Consider the following 20564-nt stretch of genomic DNA (forward strand, 5'->3'; position numbering starts at 1 on the left):
AAAAAACCAAAAAACTAAAACATCCTGATTTGAATAAGTTTATGTTGTCATGGTGATTCTAAACATTGACTTATGATTTTCTGGTTTCTAAAAGGAGAAAGAAGATCAAACTGGGAGAAGTTTCTCCATTTATAGGAACCTGAGTCACAGAGGTATCACACAAGTTGCCTTAATTACCATAGTCTATTTATTTTCTCTTCACAAAACAGTTAATTATTTTTAAAGAAAGCAACTGCAACAAAATATCTTAGAATCATACATCCAAAGTCATCAAGGCTGCCAAACTTTGCTGTTTAGTAGAATCCACTCTCCAATGAGTAACCATGGGAAGACCTACCCTAGCGATCACAGTTCTTCCAGGCCACTGCTCTTGTGTTCTTTGGAAATATGTGTGTTGCTTCTGGGACACTGAAGGTAATATTCTGAGTGTGAGATCTATTAAAATTGAAAAGGTTCTGTATTTTCAGACCATCAGGAAAGTCAATATCAACAGCAGCACAGCTAGACCAGAGGATCTCCAAATCTTGATTTTTCTTTTTTTGAGACAGAGTCTCACTCTGTCACCCTGAATAGAGTGCCATTATACCTCACAGCAACCTCCAACTCCTGGGCTCAAGTGATCCTCTTGTGTCAGTTTTTCTATTTTCAGTAGAGACAGGGGTCTCGCTCTTGCTCAGGCTGGTCTCAAACCTGTGAACTCAAGCAATCCACCTGGCTTGGCCTCCCAGAGTGCTAGGATTACAGGCTTGAGCCTGCTGGCCTATATTAAGTACTTTTGAAAGCAGTTTTGGCAGTGACAATTTTGGGCAGTGTGAACTGCAGCCGGCTCTCACTGACTCTGAGAAACAGTGTGCATCTCATCCTAACTACCCATCCAGTGACTTTCTTTTGGTAGTATGAAGTTCCCCATGATGGGAGGAAATTAGCAAATGCAAAAAATCAGAGCTTTCTTCTCCCTGTCAGTTGTAAAACATTTTCCAGCATATCACTGATGAAGAGAACTAGTTCTGAGTAAATATGCTGTGGTTTTAGCAGTGGGCACTGTGCTGGCTGCACACTAGAACTACCTGGAGACAAACCTCACTGATTTAGGCACCACTGCCCAGAAAGTTAATTAGCCTGGGAGAGTGAGAGCATGGGTACTAAGAAAACGATGGAGCCAGTCAGATTAGGCCGGAGCTGGTCTGGCCGGTTTAGGTCCTGTGTGACCTCTCCCTCATGTCTTCCACCCTTGTTGTTTTGTAAATTCAGCTATAACTTAAAAGTGTATATCCTGAATAGTTTAGGGCAATTGATTTAGGGCATAAACTTTTGAATTAGAAATGTTGTTTCAGGCTTGGCGCCTGTAGCTCAAGTGGCTAGGGCACCAGCCACATACACCAGAGCTGGTGGGTTCGAAACTAACCCGGGCCTGCCAAACAACAATGACAACTACAACCAGAAAATAGCCAGACGTTGTAGCAGGCACCTAAGTCCCAGCTACTTGGGAGGCTGAGGCAAGAGAATTGCTTAAGCCAGGGGTTGCAGGTTGCTGTGACCTGTGATGTCACAGCACTCTACTCAGGGCAACAGCTTGAGGGTCTGTCTCAAAAAAAAAAAAAAAAGAAAGAAATGTTGTTTCAGGTCATGGTATGCCCATTATTGTTTATTATGGGTCATGAATTATGCCGATTACTGTTGTTTAAAAGTTTATTATTGTTGTTTAAGATAAGTGTTAACATGGTTTTTGCTTTTGAACTTTTGGAAATGGAAGAACAGAACAGTCTTGTAGAGGCTGCTCTCACTGTTCTCCAGAATTGCTGGCCTTCTGATAATACAGATTGGTGGACCTATCTCTGTCTCTGCATATTGGCTGGACAGTGACAGGTGCAGGGACCCTCTTTGTCTGGGTAACAAAAAGGATCCATAGTTATTATCTTTTCAAATGTGGTTCAACTGTTCTCAAACTTCATTGATCCCCAGATTCCTCTGGAAGGCTTATTCAAAAATAGATTTCTGGGCCCACCTCCAGCCTTTTGATTCATTAGGTCTAGGGTTGGGGCCTAAGAATCTGCATTCCTATCATGCTCTCAAGTGGTGCTGACGTTGCTGGTCAGCTTACCACAAGACCATAGGTGATTCTCACATACATCCATGACTAAGACCCACTGCCCTAAAAAACATTCATCTCCAAAGCACAAGCTTTCCCAGTATATCCTGGTTTTTATCTAATACTTTGTTCACTTTTAAAGGTTCATTATTGTTTTTGCCTGGGTGTGCAGGTAGGGAATGGGAAAGCTTGCAATTCAAGTATTTCTCTAACTCCAGACAGTGATTTTTCAAACTGGATGCATATTAAAATAATCTGTGAAGAGATTCTGATTCAATTGAGATGGAGGACATAAATATTTTTAAAAAGTGCTACATTTTACTCTAGAGTGCAGACAGGATGAAGAATCACTGTGGTAGACAGTTTGATGTTCAAGCTAAAAATTTCAAAGTCAAATTATCTAGGCTTTGATGATATAATGTTTAAAAAGGACAGTTTCCTTTCTGTTGCAATTTTAGGGTTTACATGATCTCTATTTTCCATATGCATGGCAAATTGAAGGAATAAGCAGAAAATTGTATCCTTAAGAAGGTTGGGTCAATATTTTTAATGCAAAAAATCTGTGAATTTTATATCAATGAGGTTAAAACTAGTAAGTAAAGATTGTTGGATGTGGCTTCACAAAGAGTGTGTGCGTGCACACGTGAGCATACACATACATGTACCCATACTATATAAGCATATATTTACAATTTGGAGAAAACTTAAGGGGCCGGTAGTTTCTTACAAAATCTAACAGATTCTTGGCTGGGCGCAGTTGCTCATGCCCATAATCGCTAGCACTCTGGGAGGCTGAGGTAAGTGGATTGCCTGAGCTCACAGGTTCAAGACCAGCCTGAGCCAGAGCCAGAGCCAGACCTCATGTCTTAAAAAAATAGCTGGGTGTTGTGGCAGGCACCTGCTGTCCCAGCTACTTGGGAGGCTGAGGCAACAGAATCACTTGAGCCCAAGAGTTTCAGGTTGCTGTGAGTTATGACACCACAGCACTCTACCAAGGGTGACAAAGTGAGACTCTGTCTCAAAAGAAAAAAAAAACACTTAAGGAAGGCAAAGAATATTAAAGAATTATATAGTGGAGAGGACTGGATTTTTAGAGAGTGTCACTACATAATCCAGAAGGAAGAGTTTCTGTATTAATTGGAAATCTCACATGACAGACCCATTTGTCTACTTAGCTCTCCCCTTTGTAAAAGAACCTGATTTTATTCACGGTGGCAACATGATAGCATTTTCTCAGCCTCTTTTGTGATTCAGTTCTGGCCAAAGAGATACAAGCAGAATATTTTGAGTGAGACCTCTCAGAAGGCTCTTTAAAAGGGACTGTGACTGACCAGGCACTCACGCCTGTAATTCTAGCACTTTGCGAGGCCAAGGTGGGAGGATCTCTTGAGCTCAGGAGTTCCCAACCAGCCTAACCAAGACTGAGAACCTGTCTCTACTAAAAAAATAGAGAAACTAGCTGGGCTTCTGATGGGTGGCTGATATTCAGGAGGCTGAGGTAGGAGGATTGCTTGGACCCAGGAGTTTGAGGTTGCTGTGAGCTAGGCTGATGCAAGGCACTCTAGCCTGGGGCAACAGAGTAAAAAAGGAATGCTGACATCGAGAGTGTAACTTCTGCCCATTTGCCCTTCCTGCTGTCTGGAATACAGATGTGATGATTAGACTACCATCAGCCGTGTTGGCCCATGAGGGAGCCTAGGGAAGAAGCCAGTGTTTGCAATGGCAGAGAGGAAAGCTAAGATGGAAGGAGACTGGGTCCTCAATGACCACGAAACCACCATAACAGCCCCAGACTCCCTGTCTATTCCTTCAATGTGAAAAAAAATGAATTCTCAAGTGTTTACCCCTGTTAGTTGGAGTTTTCTATAATATAAAGCTCAACTTAATCCTAACTGACATAACCTAATAGCTCTTAAAACAGCCCATGGGTAAGAGAAAGCCCTGCAAAGGAGGCAGTTCCAACGGAGACAATACTCTGGTTTCTCCTCAGATTATATAAATCTCTCACCTTTTACCAAGGAGGTTGTTTGGGGCTGTTTCCCACAACTCTGTTCTCTGGGAACTTTCCCCACCCACAGTTCCTGATTTGATCCACGTGACTCTTCTTCCTTTCAAACACGAATCCTCTCTGCAGCTGGGGAAGGTGGTGGATGGGGAGGTCACCTGATTAATTGGAATTTGGAATCCAATTCCAATTCAAATGCTGAGAACATTTTGGTTAGCTGTGATATTTGACACTGATCATGATGTAGAATGGGGACATAGCCACTTATGAATTGATGTGTCTTCAAAGAGAGGAGTGGAGAAGGTGTGTAAAGAGGAAACAAGAAAGGCCCACGCAGACAGAGGACGAGCCAGGCACACGAGCTCCATCAGACAGCCTGTGGTCCCAGAGGGACAGGTGAGGAGGCCCAGCTCCCAACTCTGTAGGTGTCGTACAGGGCGTGGCTGTGTTTTATCTCCCATTCCCACCTATATCCCTGCAATAACTTCTTCCTCTCTTTTTACTCTAAATGAATTCCTGTTTCCTATGATTGGCAGAACTTTGAGGGGACTGAGACATTTCTACATGTGACTCCCTTAGAATATGTTTCATACCATTGAATTTTATGTCCAGAATTTTACTTTTTGTGGTGGTGAGAAGAATATAAATTAAACAACACAAACTGCTACCAACGAATATCTCATGGCCATGAACAACTCGTGATGGAAGTACCGTTTCTGTATACTTTGATGTTGATATTTAAAGGCTTATGTAATTATAAATATAATTTTTATCATTTAAATGTTTGAATTAAACAGAACATAGTAGGATCGCGCTCCGTATGTGCTTTACTGTGGATGAACATTAAACACTGCTCTGACAGAGGCTCTTTCGAGAGTTAGGGCAACAACCACAGCAGGCTCCTGAGTCAAGTCAGAAAATCCTGACTTCGTTCATCCTATTACATTTATACAAAACCTACTATGGTTACTACTGTGTATCCAGCAATAGCTAAAAATTATGCTTTTCCATAATGACTACAAAAGCTTAAGTTGAAGTAGAAATGGTAAATATAGTGGTAAAATTACAGACTATAAAGACTATTAGACATAAGAAAGGGCTTTAGAAGAAGAGCAGAGAAATGAGGCCGATTGTGGTGGCTCACACCTGTAATCCTAGCACTCTGGGAGGCCGAGACGGGTGGATCGCTTGAGCTCATGAGTTTGAGACCAGCTCCAGCAAGAGTGAGACCCTGTCTCTACTAAAAACAGAAAAACAGAGGCAAGAGGATTGCTTGGGCCCAAGAACTTGAGGTTGCTATGAGCTATGACACCATGACACTCTAGTCAGGGCACCAGAGTGAGATTCTATCTCAAAAAGAAAAAAAAAAATCAAAGAGCAGGGAAGTGCTTTATCTTAAGGCATCGAATGTTAGACAAACGTTTCTGAAGTAGTTTAGGGACAACATTTCTTGGAGGTAGAATATTAATAATAAGGATGACGGGTGGCACCTGTAACTCAGTGGGTAGGGCACTGGCCACATATACCGAGGATGGTGGGTTGGAACCAGCCCCTGGCCAAACTGCAACGACAACAACAAAAAAAATAAGGATGACAGTGATGATACACTTACACTGATGTATGAGTGCATATTTTATAAAGAACGTAATGTGTATTTTCTTGTTTGGTAATTCCTTTTTAAGTTCCATCTTTTCTTTTTTTGAGACAGAGTGTCACTATGTCGCCCTTGGTAGAGTGCCATGGTGTCACAGGTCACAGCATCCTCCAACTCCAGGGCTTAAGTGATTATCTTGCCTCAGCCTCCCAAGTAGCCGGGCCTACAGGCGCCTGCCACAATGCCTGGCTATTTTTTTGATTGTAGTTGTCATTGTTGTTTGGCATTGTTGTTTGGTCTGGGCTGGATTTGAACCCACCAGCCTTGGTGTATGTGGCTGGCACCCTACTCACTGAGGTACAACCCAGTCCAGTTCCATCATTTTTAAGGTCAGACTCAAGAGAAATTCACAGGTGCTCTTGTGTGTCCATCCTAATTTTTACTTACAGTTTGGGCTTGGCCAGAACTGGAGGGGGCTCTTTGACGGGTGAAGAAGGCTCCGAGACTTTTGCTGCTGGTTCGTGAAACCTCTCCTGGAAAGAATTGGGCCTGATCTGGTTGGTAGTTGCCATTCCACTGTCCCAGGATGCTTCACTTCCTTTGTCATCTTCAGGCAGGTTGAAGTGCACACGAAGTCCAGCCCTGGAGCTGGAGCGGGGCTCATTGTGGTTCACCAGAACCCCCTCGAGTTTGGGTTTGCGGGGCTCTGGGTTGGGTTGGGGTGGCTGTTGATCAATAACAGCCAGGTTGGTGGTGGAGCTGGCTGAGTAGAGAGACCCGTTACTGCTCACATCTTCATTTCCTGCCAAGGACAATCACAGGACCTGTTAGTCTTACCTAACAAGAGTGAGATAGGATGGTGACCCCCAGGTCGGGACATGTATACACATGGGAAAATATTCAAACCAGGTGGGTACATGAAAATGCTTATCTAACCCAGATTATCATATGGGTTATTAAAAAATGGTGAGGATGCAGGAAAAAAAAACTAAATCAAAAATCTATTCTTTTGAAAAGATTTTTAGAAGTTTATATAAAACTGAGATGTTTTCTTAGGAAGTATAATGATATTAAGCAGGATAACTGAGGTAGTGGAGGCGGTGGCTCCAAGTGAAATAAGAAATTAAAAATTGGCTGTTATTCAAGGACACTTTCCTCAATAATTCAAATATTTTTAGGAGCTCCAACTAGCTTCATATGAAAAGCAGTAAGGAAGGGCAACATAACCTCTGCATACTCCCATTCAAAGTCACAGGCTAAACTGTTCTGGCATTTATTTATTTATTTATTTATTTATTGAGACAATGTCTCAAGCCGTCCCCCAGGGTAGAGTGCTATGGCATCACAGCTCACAGCAACCTCCAACTCCTAGGCTCAAGCGAGTCTACTGTCTCAGCCTCCCAAGTACCTGGGACCACAGGCGCCCACCATAATGCCTGGCTATTTTTTTTGGTTGCAGCCTTCACTGTTGTTTGGCGGGCCCGGGCTGGGGATTCGAACCCCCCACCTTAGGTGTATGTGGCTGGCGCCTTAGGCACTTGAGCCACTGCTCCGGCATTTAAAGAGCCCTTACCTCTCACGTCCAGCCTCGCAATGCTCGACACTGTGCCATATTTGTTGCTTGCAGTACATGTGAAGCACCCAGAGTCTTCTGCAAACACCTCAGCAATAACCAAAGTGCAAATCTCCTCTGTATGCCAGGAAAACAGAATGGTTATTGACTTAGTCAAGAAAAGAAAATTATGGCATTTGCTGATATCCGATGATGCTTCTACTAAAGTCAATAGAAGATGACTACATCAATTCTTTGAACATCATTAATCTAAACAGTTATTTGATTGAATTGGCTGATTAGCAGACTAAGTAAGTCAAAGCATATAGAATCAGCATATCCATGCAGACAAACTAAGTACTGACAACGGGATTTTATAATAAGATATTACATATTATGAATTCTCAGAGTATCTTCTATTTTTATGTCGTCAGTTCAGATGGCAAAAATAGAACTGAGTAATGATAATTTAAAACACCACCAAAATAAATTAGGAGTCAAAAGGAAAGGAAGTTTACGTGAAATGAAGGGACTAATAAAACCTTTTCTAAACCCAGGTCTCTCACTATTTCCGTGGGGAACTCTTGTAATGAGTCATTTAAAAAAAAAAAAAAGGACACAATTTTAAATTAGACATCAAATAAGGATTTTGACTGAGTAGTTGTAATTAGCTGACAAAGTAATTTGAAATTCTGGGTGGAAGAAGAGTGAGAGGCTTTTCCACTTTTGTAATTCTTATAGATTATCCCAGTGCACAGTACGAACCTCTGTGAATAACTGCAGAGATAATTCCCAGATAAAACTATACGATTATATATAGCCCCAAATTATTAAAGTTAATTAGGAGGAGATGTAAGATAATAGCATAAACCTCCAATTATCATTTAGTTGACAGAACACTGAAAACAAAATTATTGAAACATACTTGTATTAGGAGAAACTTGGGATCTCAGTGCTTCGTAACTGAATTGAATTAACTGAACCACCTCTTGAAAACCTGCCCAGGAGACCTTGGCAGACAGAACTGAGTGCTACTATGGTTTGAACTGCTGTGCGTTGGAGACAATTCCCAATGCAACAGCGTTGGGATGTGAAGCCTAAAGGGAAGTGTTCAGGTCAGAAGGCCTCTGCCTTAATAAATGGATTAATGTCAATATGACCGGAGTGGGTTTGTCATAAGAGTGAGTTTGGCCCCCTCTTGCTCTCCGCTCTCTCTCGCATGCACTCTCTGGCCCTTCTGTCTTCCGTCACAGGATGACACAGCACGAAGGCCCTCACCAGATATGGGCCCCTTGATCTTGGACTTCCTAGCCTGTAGAACTGTAAGAAATGAATTTCTGTTTTTTATAAAATTACCCAGTCTCACGTGTTCTTTATAGAAGCACGAAACAGAGTAAGACAGGTACCTACTCAATAACTCTTCATCCTCCTTCTTGATAGAACCCTGGGTTTGTCTGCCCTCCTTGGAATTGTCATAAGCTTCAAAGAAAGCTCATCCCTATCTGCCTCAGGTGGTGGAGCACGATTGGTCTAAGCCAGTCAGGCTAACTCTGTTCACGGGAAGTGGCGGCATGTGACCCACAATTCTCATCAATGTGATATTAGGGAATTCTACTGGTGAGTTTTTGGGGAAGTTTTTCTTGCTCTTTAAAGGAGATGGAAAATAGTGTTATTCTCTATTTTTGCCTCTGGATCTTGTCACCTGCATGTGATACTCAGAACTGTGGGAGCTGTCGTGAGTACAACTAGCCTAAGATGACAGAATGGGAAAAAAACTGGAAAAACGGTGTGGCTTCTGTTGCTCTCTGAGTTGCTAAAGTAACCAATCTCAGGACTGCTGTTTCTTAGGGAGTATTGCCACATGAGAAGATATATTAATCTTATTGCTTAAGCCACTTTTAGTTAGTTCTTCTTTTCCTGCTAACTAGAGAATCCTAAATGGTGTAGAGGCAAAGTTTTGGTGCTTCTCTGACCTTGTTCTGAGCCCTTGGTCTGTGCATCCTTCTCTCTGTTCCCCTTATTCATACTCTCATGTTTCAGCAACCTGCTCTCAGAAAATGATGTAATACATTCATTCACATTACACCACACCTACTTCAGATAAAATTTTCTGTCTCCAAAAAGTATTTGCATTATAGAAAGTGGAAGAAAGAACTTTCTAGCTGTGGAATTTTAGATCATGGAACTGGGAATGGTAGGACTTGCTTTGGGCAGGGTTCCCTTTTGGGTGACTCAGAAATTATTTTGTATATATGACCGACTCCAGTGAAAAAACCTGCCTGGGGTGAAAGTGGCAAAGATACTACTCTTTTGTAAGCAATATAAGAGTAAGACCATTTCTAGTCTTTACTAGTGTAGGGCTATGCAACATGGGTGTTCAATGTCTACATACATACATACGTAGGGAAAATGGGATACTGTAGCTAAATGTACCTTTATTTACAAAATATTCATTACAAAATTTTATGAAACATTTGTGAAATATTTCTCTACATGTCAATATATAAACATAAAATATAAAATATAAATTTGTTAATTTTCCTATACATGGCCACCTTTAGGACACCCTATACTTCTAGAATGCCTTTCCATTCAGTTGTCTGAAGAGAGAATTGTAATCCAAATAGCCTTTCTCATGCAGGGTTAATAATACAATCTGATTTTTCAGGGTAGTCCCAGGAAGGGCATTCCAATGTTTGGTCTCTGGTTCGTTAGTGACTTCTATTCTAGCAGGAAGAGCTTCACCACTGTCATTTCTCTGTCTCTTAGTAGCCTCCCAAACAAATCTAATAACATCACAGTCTTTTTTTTGTGATATTTGAGTCTGCAAATTTCTAAATTTAATGCATATGTTTCAAAACATCCAGGCTGAGGAATTGGAATTGATTTAGCATCATAGAAACTGCTCTGCTCTTGTCTGAAGAGGACTTGAGTGGGAAGGAAAGGACACGAGAAAAATATTCCTAAGAGATACTCCCAAGTAATCAAAAGTTAACTGCATTCATTTCAGGTATGAAACATACATTCCAAATATGCACACGCTCCCCTCTTCTCCTATAGTAATAGAGTTCATGTGAATCTTTCTTTCTAAAACTTCATTTTTTGCTTTTTCTTGATCTCAGTGTAATTTCAATATGTTTTCATATATATATATATATATATATATATATACATCAAATCACACATACTAATATTTAAAGTTGAAATAATCTTTACCTGGCTCTGCCATGGATCGAGGTTCTAAAAGAAAAAAAAAGATTCTGAGCATTTATTTTACTGAGAGGCCACATTTTCATCAGAAGCTTCCTATAGGATTTCACGTCTCTTGCACATCAGGAGTCATTTGTTAAGGCTAATCTTTCAATGTGAAGTAAAGTGACTCAGCATCAATGAGCTCAGCAGGGTCTGAGGAGCACTACAGAGGGCAGTGAAAGAGCAACTAGATGATGTTGCCTCATCTTGCAACACACTGGGTTCCACCTGGGTGACGGGAAGTTTACATGAGGAAAAGTCACTCAGGCAGCTGAGATTCAGAAATGACTTGCTTTTATTGGTATTCATTCAGCCTTACCTGAAAAGAAAGTTTGCAAAGACCAAGAGATCGTTCTTGGCTTTGGGCTCTCATATCCTAGTAAAAGGTAGAACATACTTTCTGCTCTAAGATTACCAAGATCAAGCCCCTCAGCACAGATAAGAATTTCCTTGACAGCAGGTTCTTTATCTTAAAATTCTTTAGCATTCCCCAAAGTGCTCACTGTGGTACTGAATGCAGTATGATTAATATCTTGCTGAATATTAATATTACAGGCACTCAGTATCAAAAAAGAGCTACGATCTTTTGCACTGATAAAACTACTGAAGTTGTTTTTCTCTCTCAGTTTAAATGGAATTCAGAATGTATCGTTGCTACTGCTGATAAAAAAATTAACAAAAAGCAAATAACTCACCACAAAAAATGGTAAGTATGTGATGTAATGCATTAGGTTCATTAGCTCAGTTTAGCCATTCCACGATGTATACATATTTCAAAACATGTTATATGTGATAAATTATGAAATTTTATCAGTAAGTTCAAAAATAAATAAAAAGAAATTAAAAAATAAAAGTAGTCCATGTTCCTTATAGAAAAAAAAAAAGAAAGAAAGAAAGAAAAAATGCAAAAGGAAGTAAAAAGATCGGCTCTAGATTCACTGTCCAGAGAGAGACTATCAACATCTTAGCAAAATTTCCCCCCAAGTTATCCCATAATGGATTATTCTACATAGTTAATAAAAGCTTATTTTAAAAAAAGAAAAGAAGTTGCTATGTATTTTATGGCTGACTTAAGGAGAAAGCATTGCACATGTGATAAAAAAGAATTAACCACTGGAATATATAAATAATTCTTACAATAAGAAAGAACAAAAAACACCATGTAAATTAAGGACATTTAAAGACCTAAATAAATGTGGGAAAAAGTTTCACCCCAGATTTAATTAGTGAAGAGCAGGTTAAAATAAGACTTCCCATATTTGGCCTGTAAAATTAGTGAAAAATTTAAAAAGCTGGTTGCCCATCCATTGTTGGTGAAGCTGTGAGACAAAAGGCTTTCCCACATATTGCTGGTTGTAGCAGAATACAGCCAGGGTAAGACGTGTCCCAGTTGAACTGGGACAGACCTAGTTTATGCCTGGGATCCCTGCCTAATTATTAATCGCATTCTCTTTCACTCCCACGAAGTGTCTCAGTTTGGCTGATTAATTGGGTGATCATCCTAAATTTAGCTCAACCTTTTGGGGTGGCATTTTCGCAATATATTTTAAAAACTTAAAAAAAAAAACGTGAATTTACAGTAGAATTCAAATACTAGAAATTTATCCTAAGGTGCTGATATTTACAAAGACTTGCCTGGTCAACATGTGTGAAGCATAGTTTATAATAGCAAAAATCTGTCAATAATGTAAATGTTCAACAATAAGAGGTTAAATAAATACGAAATTGATATTATTGATTTATTTTTAAAGGTAAGAAAACTCTACATTTATTAACAGGGAAAGATGTTCATGCAATGTTGAGTAAAAAAATCAGTTAACTGAAAAAAATATGATGTTTTCACCTAAAATATTGCATGAAAAAAATTCATTGAGAATATCCCCCAAAATAGTAACAGCGTTTTGTTTGGGGGAGTATGATTACAGGTGGCTTTTATTTTATTCCTTTGACTATATTTTAATTAGTTGCTTAAAAGTTATAAAAATAAATATAACAATAAATTTATTTTAAAAAATCAGAAAAATAATTTTAAAGTGTCAACTTACTTTTTTGCAAAATCCTAAAATCTGGAGAATCTTCTATTAAAGTCCCTTCTCTATACCACTCAACTTTAGGAGATGGAGCTCCTTTTACTCTGCATTCAAAGACAACCAGCTGACCCTCAGAAGCTGACAAATTTTGTAGCATCTATAATAAGAAGAATATTGTTAGAATCGAAACATATACATTTTTGGAACCTAGCTCCAGTGTTGAATTTTAGAAGAAGACATCATCTCCTCCATATTTGGATTTTTCTCCAAATCTATATCTCCAGCAGCTTCAATTCTGTGGATGTACATTGAGTCTACTTTTGGTTTTTTTGAGACAGTCTCAAGCTGTCGCCCTGGGTAGAGTGCCGTGGTGTCACAGCTCACAGCAATCTCAAACTCTTGGGCTTAAGCAATTCTCTTGCCTTAGACTCCTAAGTATCTGGGACTACTGGAGCCCGCCAAAATGCCTGGCTATTTTTTTTTGTTGCAGTTTTCATTGTTGTTTTAGCTGGCCCAGGCCGGGTTTGAACCACCAGTCTTGGTGTATGTGGCTGGCGCCCTACCCACTGAGCTACAAGTACTGCCCCATTGAGTCTACTTTTTTTTTTTTTTTGAGACAGAGCCTCAAGCTGTTGCCCTGGGTAGAGTGCTATGGCATCACAGCTCACAGCAACCTCCAACTCCTGGCTCAAGCAATTCTCTTGCTTCAGCCTCCCAAGTAGCTAGGACTACAGGCGCCTGCCACAACGCCTGGCTATTTTTTGGTTGTAGTTGTCATTATTGTTTGGCAAGTCCGGGCTGGTTTTGAACCTGCCAGCTCAGGTGTATGTGGCTGGTGCCTTAGCCGCTTGAGCCACAGGAGCCGAGCCTGAGTCTACTTTTGAAGAGACAATCATTGGAGTCTATATAAAGCTATTTCCTTACTACCTTTTTTTCTTTGCTTCTGTTAAAATGCTAAGTAAATTTATTAAATATTAAGCAAAACATTTTTAGCAGTTACTTTTTAATACAATAACTCTCTTCTTAAAGGACTGAGTTTAGTTTTCAGAAATAATAATCATTAAAACAAATTTGCAATATCTTCAAAACATATTCAACATTGGAGTAATGTGTTAGTCCACAAAAGAATGAGACTCTTCATGACGTGAAACAGCTCTGTGGTCCAGTTCCTGAGTCTGTCTGTCTTCCTGGCTCTGCCTTGTTTACATTCTGCAGTCCTGGACATTGATTCTTATCTTGCTGTTTGTTTTCCTTGTGTGGCCTTTAGAGTGTAGCCTCCGTGATCTGTTGAGGCATATAAACAATGGCAATCTTGATAAAATCATAGTCACATGTAGAGTTTTAGGTCCTGGTAATGTATGCTACAGTTCTGTGAAGAAATCACTGACTATTTTTCTACACTTCAATGATTAAAGATTTATAAAAACTACTTTGAGTTGTCAAATATCAAGTGTATACTGTACTAGATGCTACTGGAGAATGGAACACACATTTTTCTTTCACATTGTGATTTGTGAACTTAAAACCACACTTTTTTCCTGTGGTTGATTATGAAATGCTTCTTTGGTGTGTACAATGGGCATAGTTTTTTTTTTTCTATTTTGGCCCAAAGACTGTAAACATAGAAAAGTTATGATTAAACTTCCTCCACAAACTCATAAGTAATAGATGCTGCAAGGCTTTCTATTATGACAAGGTTGGGACCTGCATTTAGGAAACGCGGGCTCTTGCTTCAGAGAAGAAAGTCAGTAGCTTTTTTGCTTTTGTCATTCATTCTCATAACTTAAAGTATTTTGTGCTTAGTCTTATCATCTTTATAGCCTTTGCCTCAGGAGTGGGGACAACCGCATGGCTTTCGTTTGCATGAGACAGTTTTACTTCAAAGGAGCGTGTAAATTGAGACTATGACAGCCAGGGGGCACTGTAGTTCAACGTTAGTGCTCTGTTCTTTCCCGGGCCCCAGTTTTGTTTGCTGTTCAGGACTGAATTAGCAGAGTGGTTTCTGAATTAATAAAGAGTTATTTGATTTAAAAAAAATCTGGTTATTCCTTATCTACCCAAGACAACATCTACGGGTGACAAGAATGGAAAGCAGGAAGCATCAATGAATCTTGGGTGCTCCTGGCAAACTGGTGAATGTTCCACGGTGACCTCTGAGCAAACTCTGTAACTAAATGGAAGCTTTGGGGCCTATTTACAACTTTATTGGCAGCCAGACTTTTATCCTTGGAATTCGTGCATAATGGAGTTTTTATTCCTTCTTGAGGCAAATAAATTAGAGAACCAAACCAAAAGAAAAGAAAAGGTGATGATGGCAGAAGGGGTTGAATGAGTGAAATAGAGATACTTTTAAAATGGATATAAGTAGAATGAGGTCAATCTATCCACTCTTACACAGCTTGCAGTTCAGCTCAGAGATATCAGCCAATTTTCAGTCTGCAGAGATTACACCAAAGTCCTGCCAGCAAAAGGACTTCCTTGGGAGAATATGTTGCTCATAATTTAGACCAACATTAACTGGTTGTTATAATTCATTTGACATTGAAGGCCAAGACCTGTGTGTTCTATATGACAGTCTGGCCAAGTTACTTGAGATACTATGGTATATGAATAGGTCTATAATGTCTGAGGCATGAGACGGAACCAGTGTGGCACAACATCAATACTTAGGAAAGGAGGTGCCAAGCCACTTAGAAAAGTTGTTGACAATCATAGTTATAAAGACTATGATCATTGTTATTGCTAAAAACAGTGATTTTCTACAAAGTTTCATGAGAAAGTTTCACATTGCCACATGTCAGGATCCACACCAGTTACGCCATTAGAACATAATGTAGATGGCACCATGCACAGCAGCAGGTCTTAGGCTGTTTGTTACTAGTGGCATGGTGTGTATATATCAACCCCACCGAAGAGGAATAGGATAAATGAAACCGTTTCCAATTAGCAGAGATTAAGTTAGTCTTTACTAGCAATTATGAATCTGGACTAAAATCACTATAACCAAAGGTCTACAGCCTTCTGAGTATATAATGTTAAAAGTGCAAATCATCATTGTGTCATCACCATACTGATCATCTGGGGAGGCGTCCTTCACAGGGTGAGGTGACAACACAGAGACTTGAGAAGCATGTCTTCCTTCCCTGGCCATTGGACATCGGCCTTCCCATTCCTCCTAGAGACACTGAAGCCACAAAGTGATGAAAATAACAACTCCTTCTTAGCTCAAATGGAAGTTATTTATTGAAAAATAAATACTAATATGGGCCTGTTTTCTGTCACGCACTGTGTAGGGTGCCATAAATGTGAGTTGAAATGATATAATTTGTGATTAGTAGTTTTAGATCCACAAATAGAATACAGGAACATCCTTGAGAAAAATCATCTTCCTGATGTCAGCTATAAGGTGCATTTTGTCATAGTACTCATTTACAAATCCAGTTGGTATTTTTGCACTTTGGGAGATGCTGCAAGTGAATGGGTACAGTGCTTTAAGCTAGAGTTGGATCAGAGTGAAGTTTTCACTGATAAAGAACCATTTGATCAAAGGCCCTTTTGCCCCGGGATTGTTACAGGTGCCTTGTACAATAGTTGAGTCAGGAACGTCTTTAGTTGAAGGGTTGAGGAGAGTTGCCCATGAGCTCTTCAGAAATCTGGACCCAACTATTGGTCCAGTTATTTCAGGGTCTCCTGCCTTTGCTGTTACATAACAGAGAACTCTTCTTCAAATTCTCACTTCCCTGCCCCCTTGCACTCTTCAAATTACTGCTGAAGCAGCTGGAGCCAGGGCTGCTGCAGCCTTGAAAACCCGCCAGAGCAGCTGCTGTTGGAGTGGGAGCAGTGATAGAGTAAGATTCTAATTTGATCATTTACCTCCCTTCACACTCAAGCAGTGTGAGTGCTGTTTTCCCGGCATAAACAGAATGAAAGTATTTTTAATACTGCATAGAGGATGGAGGATTGTCTACCACTGGTCACAGTTAAAGAACATTTTAAAACATAGTTATCACCTATGAACAGAACAAGGAACTAATAGATGGAATCCCATAGTTGTCCCTCAAACTCTTCCACTAGGCAACTTACTTTTCATTTTAACCTTTTTAGAAAAAGAGATAAGGGTGCTGGTGGCTCACACCTGTAATCCTAGTATTCTGGGATGCTGGGGTATGTGGATTACTTGAGTACAGGAGTTTGAGACCAGCCTGAACAAAAGTAAGACCTTGTCTCTACTAAAAAAAATAGCTGTGGTGGGTGCTTGTAGTCCTAGCTACTAGCTTGAGTCCAAGAGTTTGAATTTGAGGTTGCTGTGAGGTATGAGGTATGATGCCACAGTACTCTACCCAGGGTGACAGAGGAAGACTCAGTCTCAAAAAAAAAAAAAAAAAAAAAAGAAGGTAAGTACTAACGTACTTCCCTATCACCAAAGGAGAAAAGAGTTAAATAAAACTCTGCTCTGTAATCATTGTTTCAAAAGAAAAAAAAATATGGCTTCTTGCAGAAATGCTTTGCTGGGCAGTATAGAAAGTGAGTCACGGAGTCTGGAATACTAGGAGTCCCTAAATAAGTAAATAGAGCAGGAATAATCTGAACAAACATGCAAATGATCTGTTATCATAGCTCACAGCCACGTGATACCAACACTGGTGGCTCTGACTCAGAAATTTGCTAATGACACTGTCGGTGACTATGACCTCAATCCTGCCCTCACTGACGGAAACTAACGCGAGCACACTGTTGCTGATAAGTCTCTCTGGAATCTGAGCCATCAGCCTATCCTCGTGCCCTACGTCTCTGAACAGTCCTGATCCCATTTATGGAGGCAAAAGCAAACGTCCAGAGGGCTGAAAAAGCCTCATCAGAATTTGTGTCAGTGTCCTAAGGACTATGTTCCCACCACGACACTAATGCTTTTACAGATTTTATGTAACAAACAACATATGCTAATGGTTAATTCATTTTCCCATTTTTATTTATCAAAGGCATATGTACCTGTCAATCAGAGCATCTAATTAAGAGGAAGTAATCAGAGTCACCCCACAAAAGCAGCTAAGTCTTATACTCTAATCAGCCCTTGAAAATTAAATGTAAACACTAAGTGTTAAAGTCCTACTGGACTTTTTGAAATAATAAAAATAACTTTAGAGCTATTATTACCTTTATGGACTCTTACCCAGCTATCTAGAGAGAGATTTGAAGGTGAGACAGAAAGGTAAACAGTTTCATCATTGTGATAAATGTACCAGAGCTGTGCTCTGGGTAAAGTCACAGCAAGATTTGACATTGGGTGGAGACAAGGACTTCGCTGGTGTCACTTGTCTAGCTAGGCAAATGGCATTGAAGAAGAGAGAAAAGGGGGAAATTTTAATTGGGATGAGGCATGAACTATTTGGTGGTTTAGCTGCTTTTGAAGAATCAGCACTGTCTCTAACATCTGACAGTGAGTGTGACAAAGTACTGCGTCTTTGGTTCTTAATTTCTGTTTTAAGGCTAGGTGACATACTAGTGACAATAAGAGACAATAAGTAGTTCACACACACACACACAGGCCCACCTACAACTCCTTATCAAAGTCTTACATGCACTGAGTGACATGTTACTTTCCTACTTCAAGTCTTTGAAAGTAATAGTAAAACGAAACTTTTTAGGATATGAAATGAACCTGAAAAGTCAAAGGCCATCTCGTTTCACATAGAGTGTTTGCCTAACTGACATGGATATGGGTAAACAAGGCTCATTCCAGACTCCCTGCTGGATGGAAAACCATCTTGGATGCGCTGACACAACAGAACTTCCTTGAAGGATAGGCACCATGGCTCACTCCTGTAACCCCAGCATTCTGGAGCACTGAGGTGGGAGGTTCCCTGGAGCTCAGGAGTTGAAGACCAGCCTGAGTAAGAGCAAGATCCTGCCTCTACTCAAAAATAGAAAAAATTGGCCAGGTGCTACAGTGGGAGCCTGTAATCGCAGTTACTGGAGAGGTTGAGGCAGAAGGATCACTTGAATCCAGGAATTTGAGGTTGCTGTGAGCTAGGTTGATGCTACAGCATTCTATCTTAGGCAACAAAATGAGACTCTGTCTCAAGAAAAAAAAAAAAAAGAACTTTCTTGAAATGGATGCTGCTATGGAAGTTGTGGGTTTAGCTCTTCCTTTGTAGAAGTTGTGGATTTAGCTATTCTTTTAAGGATCAGTACTCTCTGGAAAAAAAAAATCATTTTTGTTATTTTGCTCAAAACCAACTTCTCAGCTTCAGTACTCCTGACATTTGGGGCCGACAGTTCTTTGTTGTGGGGGGCTGTCATTTCATGCATCATGGGACTTTAGCAGCATCCCTGGATGCCAGGGGTATGTCCTTTCCCCAGTTGTGACAACAAAAATGTCTCCAGACATTGCTGATGACTTTTAGGGGCAAAATTAACCATGATGGGTAACCACTGCTCTAAATTAAAGCATATTTCTGAGAGAATAAAACCTCTTTGGGCCCAAGTTTTGTGTTCATACAAACAACAAACTGTAAATGCAGCATAGATTCCACCTATTTTTCTTCATAATAAAAAAAATCCTATGTGATTCAATTTCTTCACCTTTGAACTTAACATCTTGGATGACACAGACTATGTTACGTAAGGGAAAGTACAATAGATTGAGAATTGGGAGAACTTGTTTTAGTACTGATTCTGCCCTAACTTGTTCTGCAATATAGATTAAATGTCTTCCTTCTTCTGATCCACACTTTTTTTTTTATTTGTAAATGAAGATGCTTGACTAAATTTTCCAGTTTTTTTTAAACAGAGTCTCATTCTGTCACCCTTGGTAGAATGCCTTAGCATCATAGCTCACAGCAACCTCAAACTCTTGGGTCAAGCGATTCTCTTGCCTCAGCCTCCCAAGTAGCTGGTACAACAGGCACCCGCCACAATGCCCAGCTAGTTTTTTAGAGACGAGGTCTGGCTCTGGCTCAGGCTGTTCTTGAATCTGCGAGCTCAGACAATCCACCCGCCTTGGCCTCCAAAGAGTGCTGGGATTACAGGCGTGAGCCACCATGCCTGGCCAATTTTCCAGTTTTAAATACAAAGACTCAGAATTTGATGCCGCCACAACAGTTGACCCCACGTAATAGAAAAAGAAAGCTCTTTGTCCTAGAGAAAGGCTTATGTGAAACTTCCTAAGAACACCTTCTGGAGCACCAGAGATAGGTACACATATCTGGGACCCAATTCTTCTGGAAGTCCAGAGAGACCTTATCACCTGATTTCTAGGTGTGGATCCTGTGTTCATTAGCCATAGAATGGCCATAGAGATCAGTGTCCTGAGTTCCTTCCTCTCATTTCAAAAATTCTGATTAGAAATCTGGGACTTGAAGTGATATCGTACCAACTACAACCCTCCATCCCCATCCCAACCCTATACTGTACTTATAGGAGACCAAAATTCTGAAATAAATTAGTAAACCCTAGGTCCTATAACTTTGTTTGGGTGCTGTAGTATCTTCAAAGCCATGACAAAAAGAAGTAATATTTTGATTACCTTTGTAAACACGGGAGCTGCAATGATGGGTTTTCCATCCAATCCTTGCAAATAATTGGTAGGGCTCTGACACTGTTAGAAAGGAATCAACAATAAATTAATTGCCACTAAGATTATTAGATACACAGAAATTAATTGCCACTAAGATTATTAGATACACAGAGAGGTACAACAAATTTGGTGTATAGAATTAATCCCAAACCAAAAGGCTGATGTTTTCCAAGTCTTCAGTTTTAGACTGAATTGATTATATTTCTTTCTAGGTTGTGGTGACTATATGCCCCTTTTATCTTCACCCTGCCCCCTCACATATAGAGCTATGAAATGAACCCCAAACCCCCAAAGAGTTTCCATAGAACCTGTATATACCTATGTATATATTCTTTTATATGCATAGAAAGAAAATGCCTGGAACTATGCGCTACACAGACTAGTTTGAAAACCAGAGGATTAGAACTAAAACTTGGCCTCTCTGTGTTACTAAATGGGTTAGCTAAATTTTTTTTTTTTTTTTTTT

General features: G+C 40.0%; 1 protein-coding gene across 3 annotated transcripts in view; it reads right to left on the reverse strand.

Annotated features, from left to right (window-relative positions):
• MYPN (myopalladin) overlaps positions 1-20564 on the reverse strand; it is a 100808-nt gene that overhangs the window by 33327 nt on the left and 46917 nt on the right. For all 3 annotated transcript variants that reach the window (XM_003783618.1, XM_012801323.1, XM_003783617.1), the window contains 5 exons: positions 20048-20119; positions 12538-12679; positions 10457-10480; positions 7262-7378; positions 6136-6490 (listed from right to left, as the gene is read on the reverse strand). In XM_003783618.1, coding sequence (XP_003783666.1) covers positions 6136-6490; positions 7262-7378; positions 10457-10480; positions 12538-12679; positions 20048-20119 — 710 coding nt within the window. The remainder of the gene's footprint in view (positions 1-6135; positions 6491-7261; positions 7379-10456; positions 10481-12537; positions 12680-20047; positions 20120-20564) is intronic.

This window comes from Otolemur garnettii, unplaced genomic scaffold (assembly GCF_000181295.1).
Source record: "Otolemur garnettii isolate 467f Iridium unplaced genomic scaffold, OtoGar3 scaffold00008, whole genome shotgun sequence".
In the NCBI taxonomy this organism is placed as follows: Eukaryota; Metazoa; Chordata; class Mammalia; order Primates; family Galagidae; genus Otolemur; species Otolemur garnettii.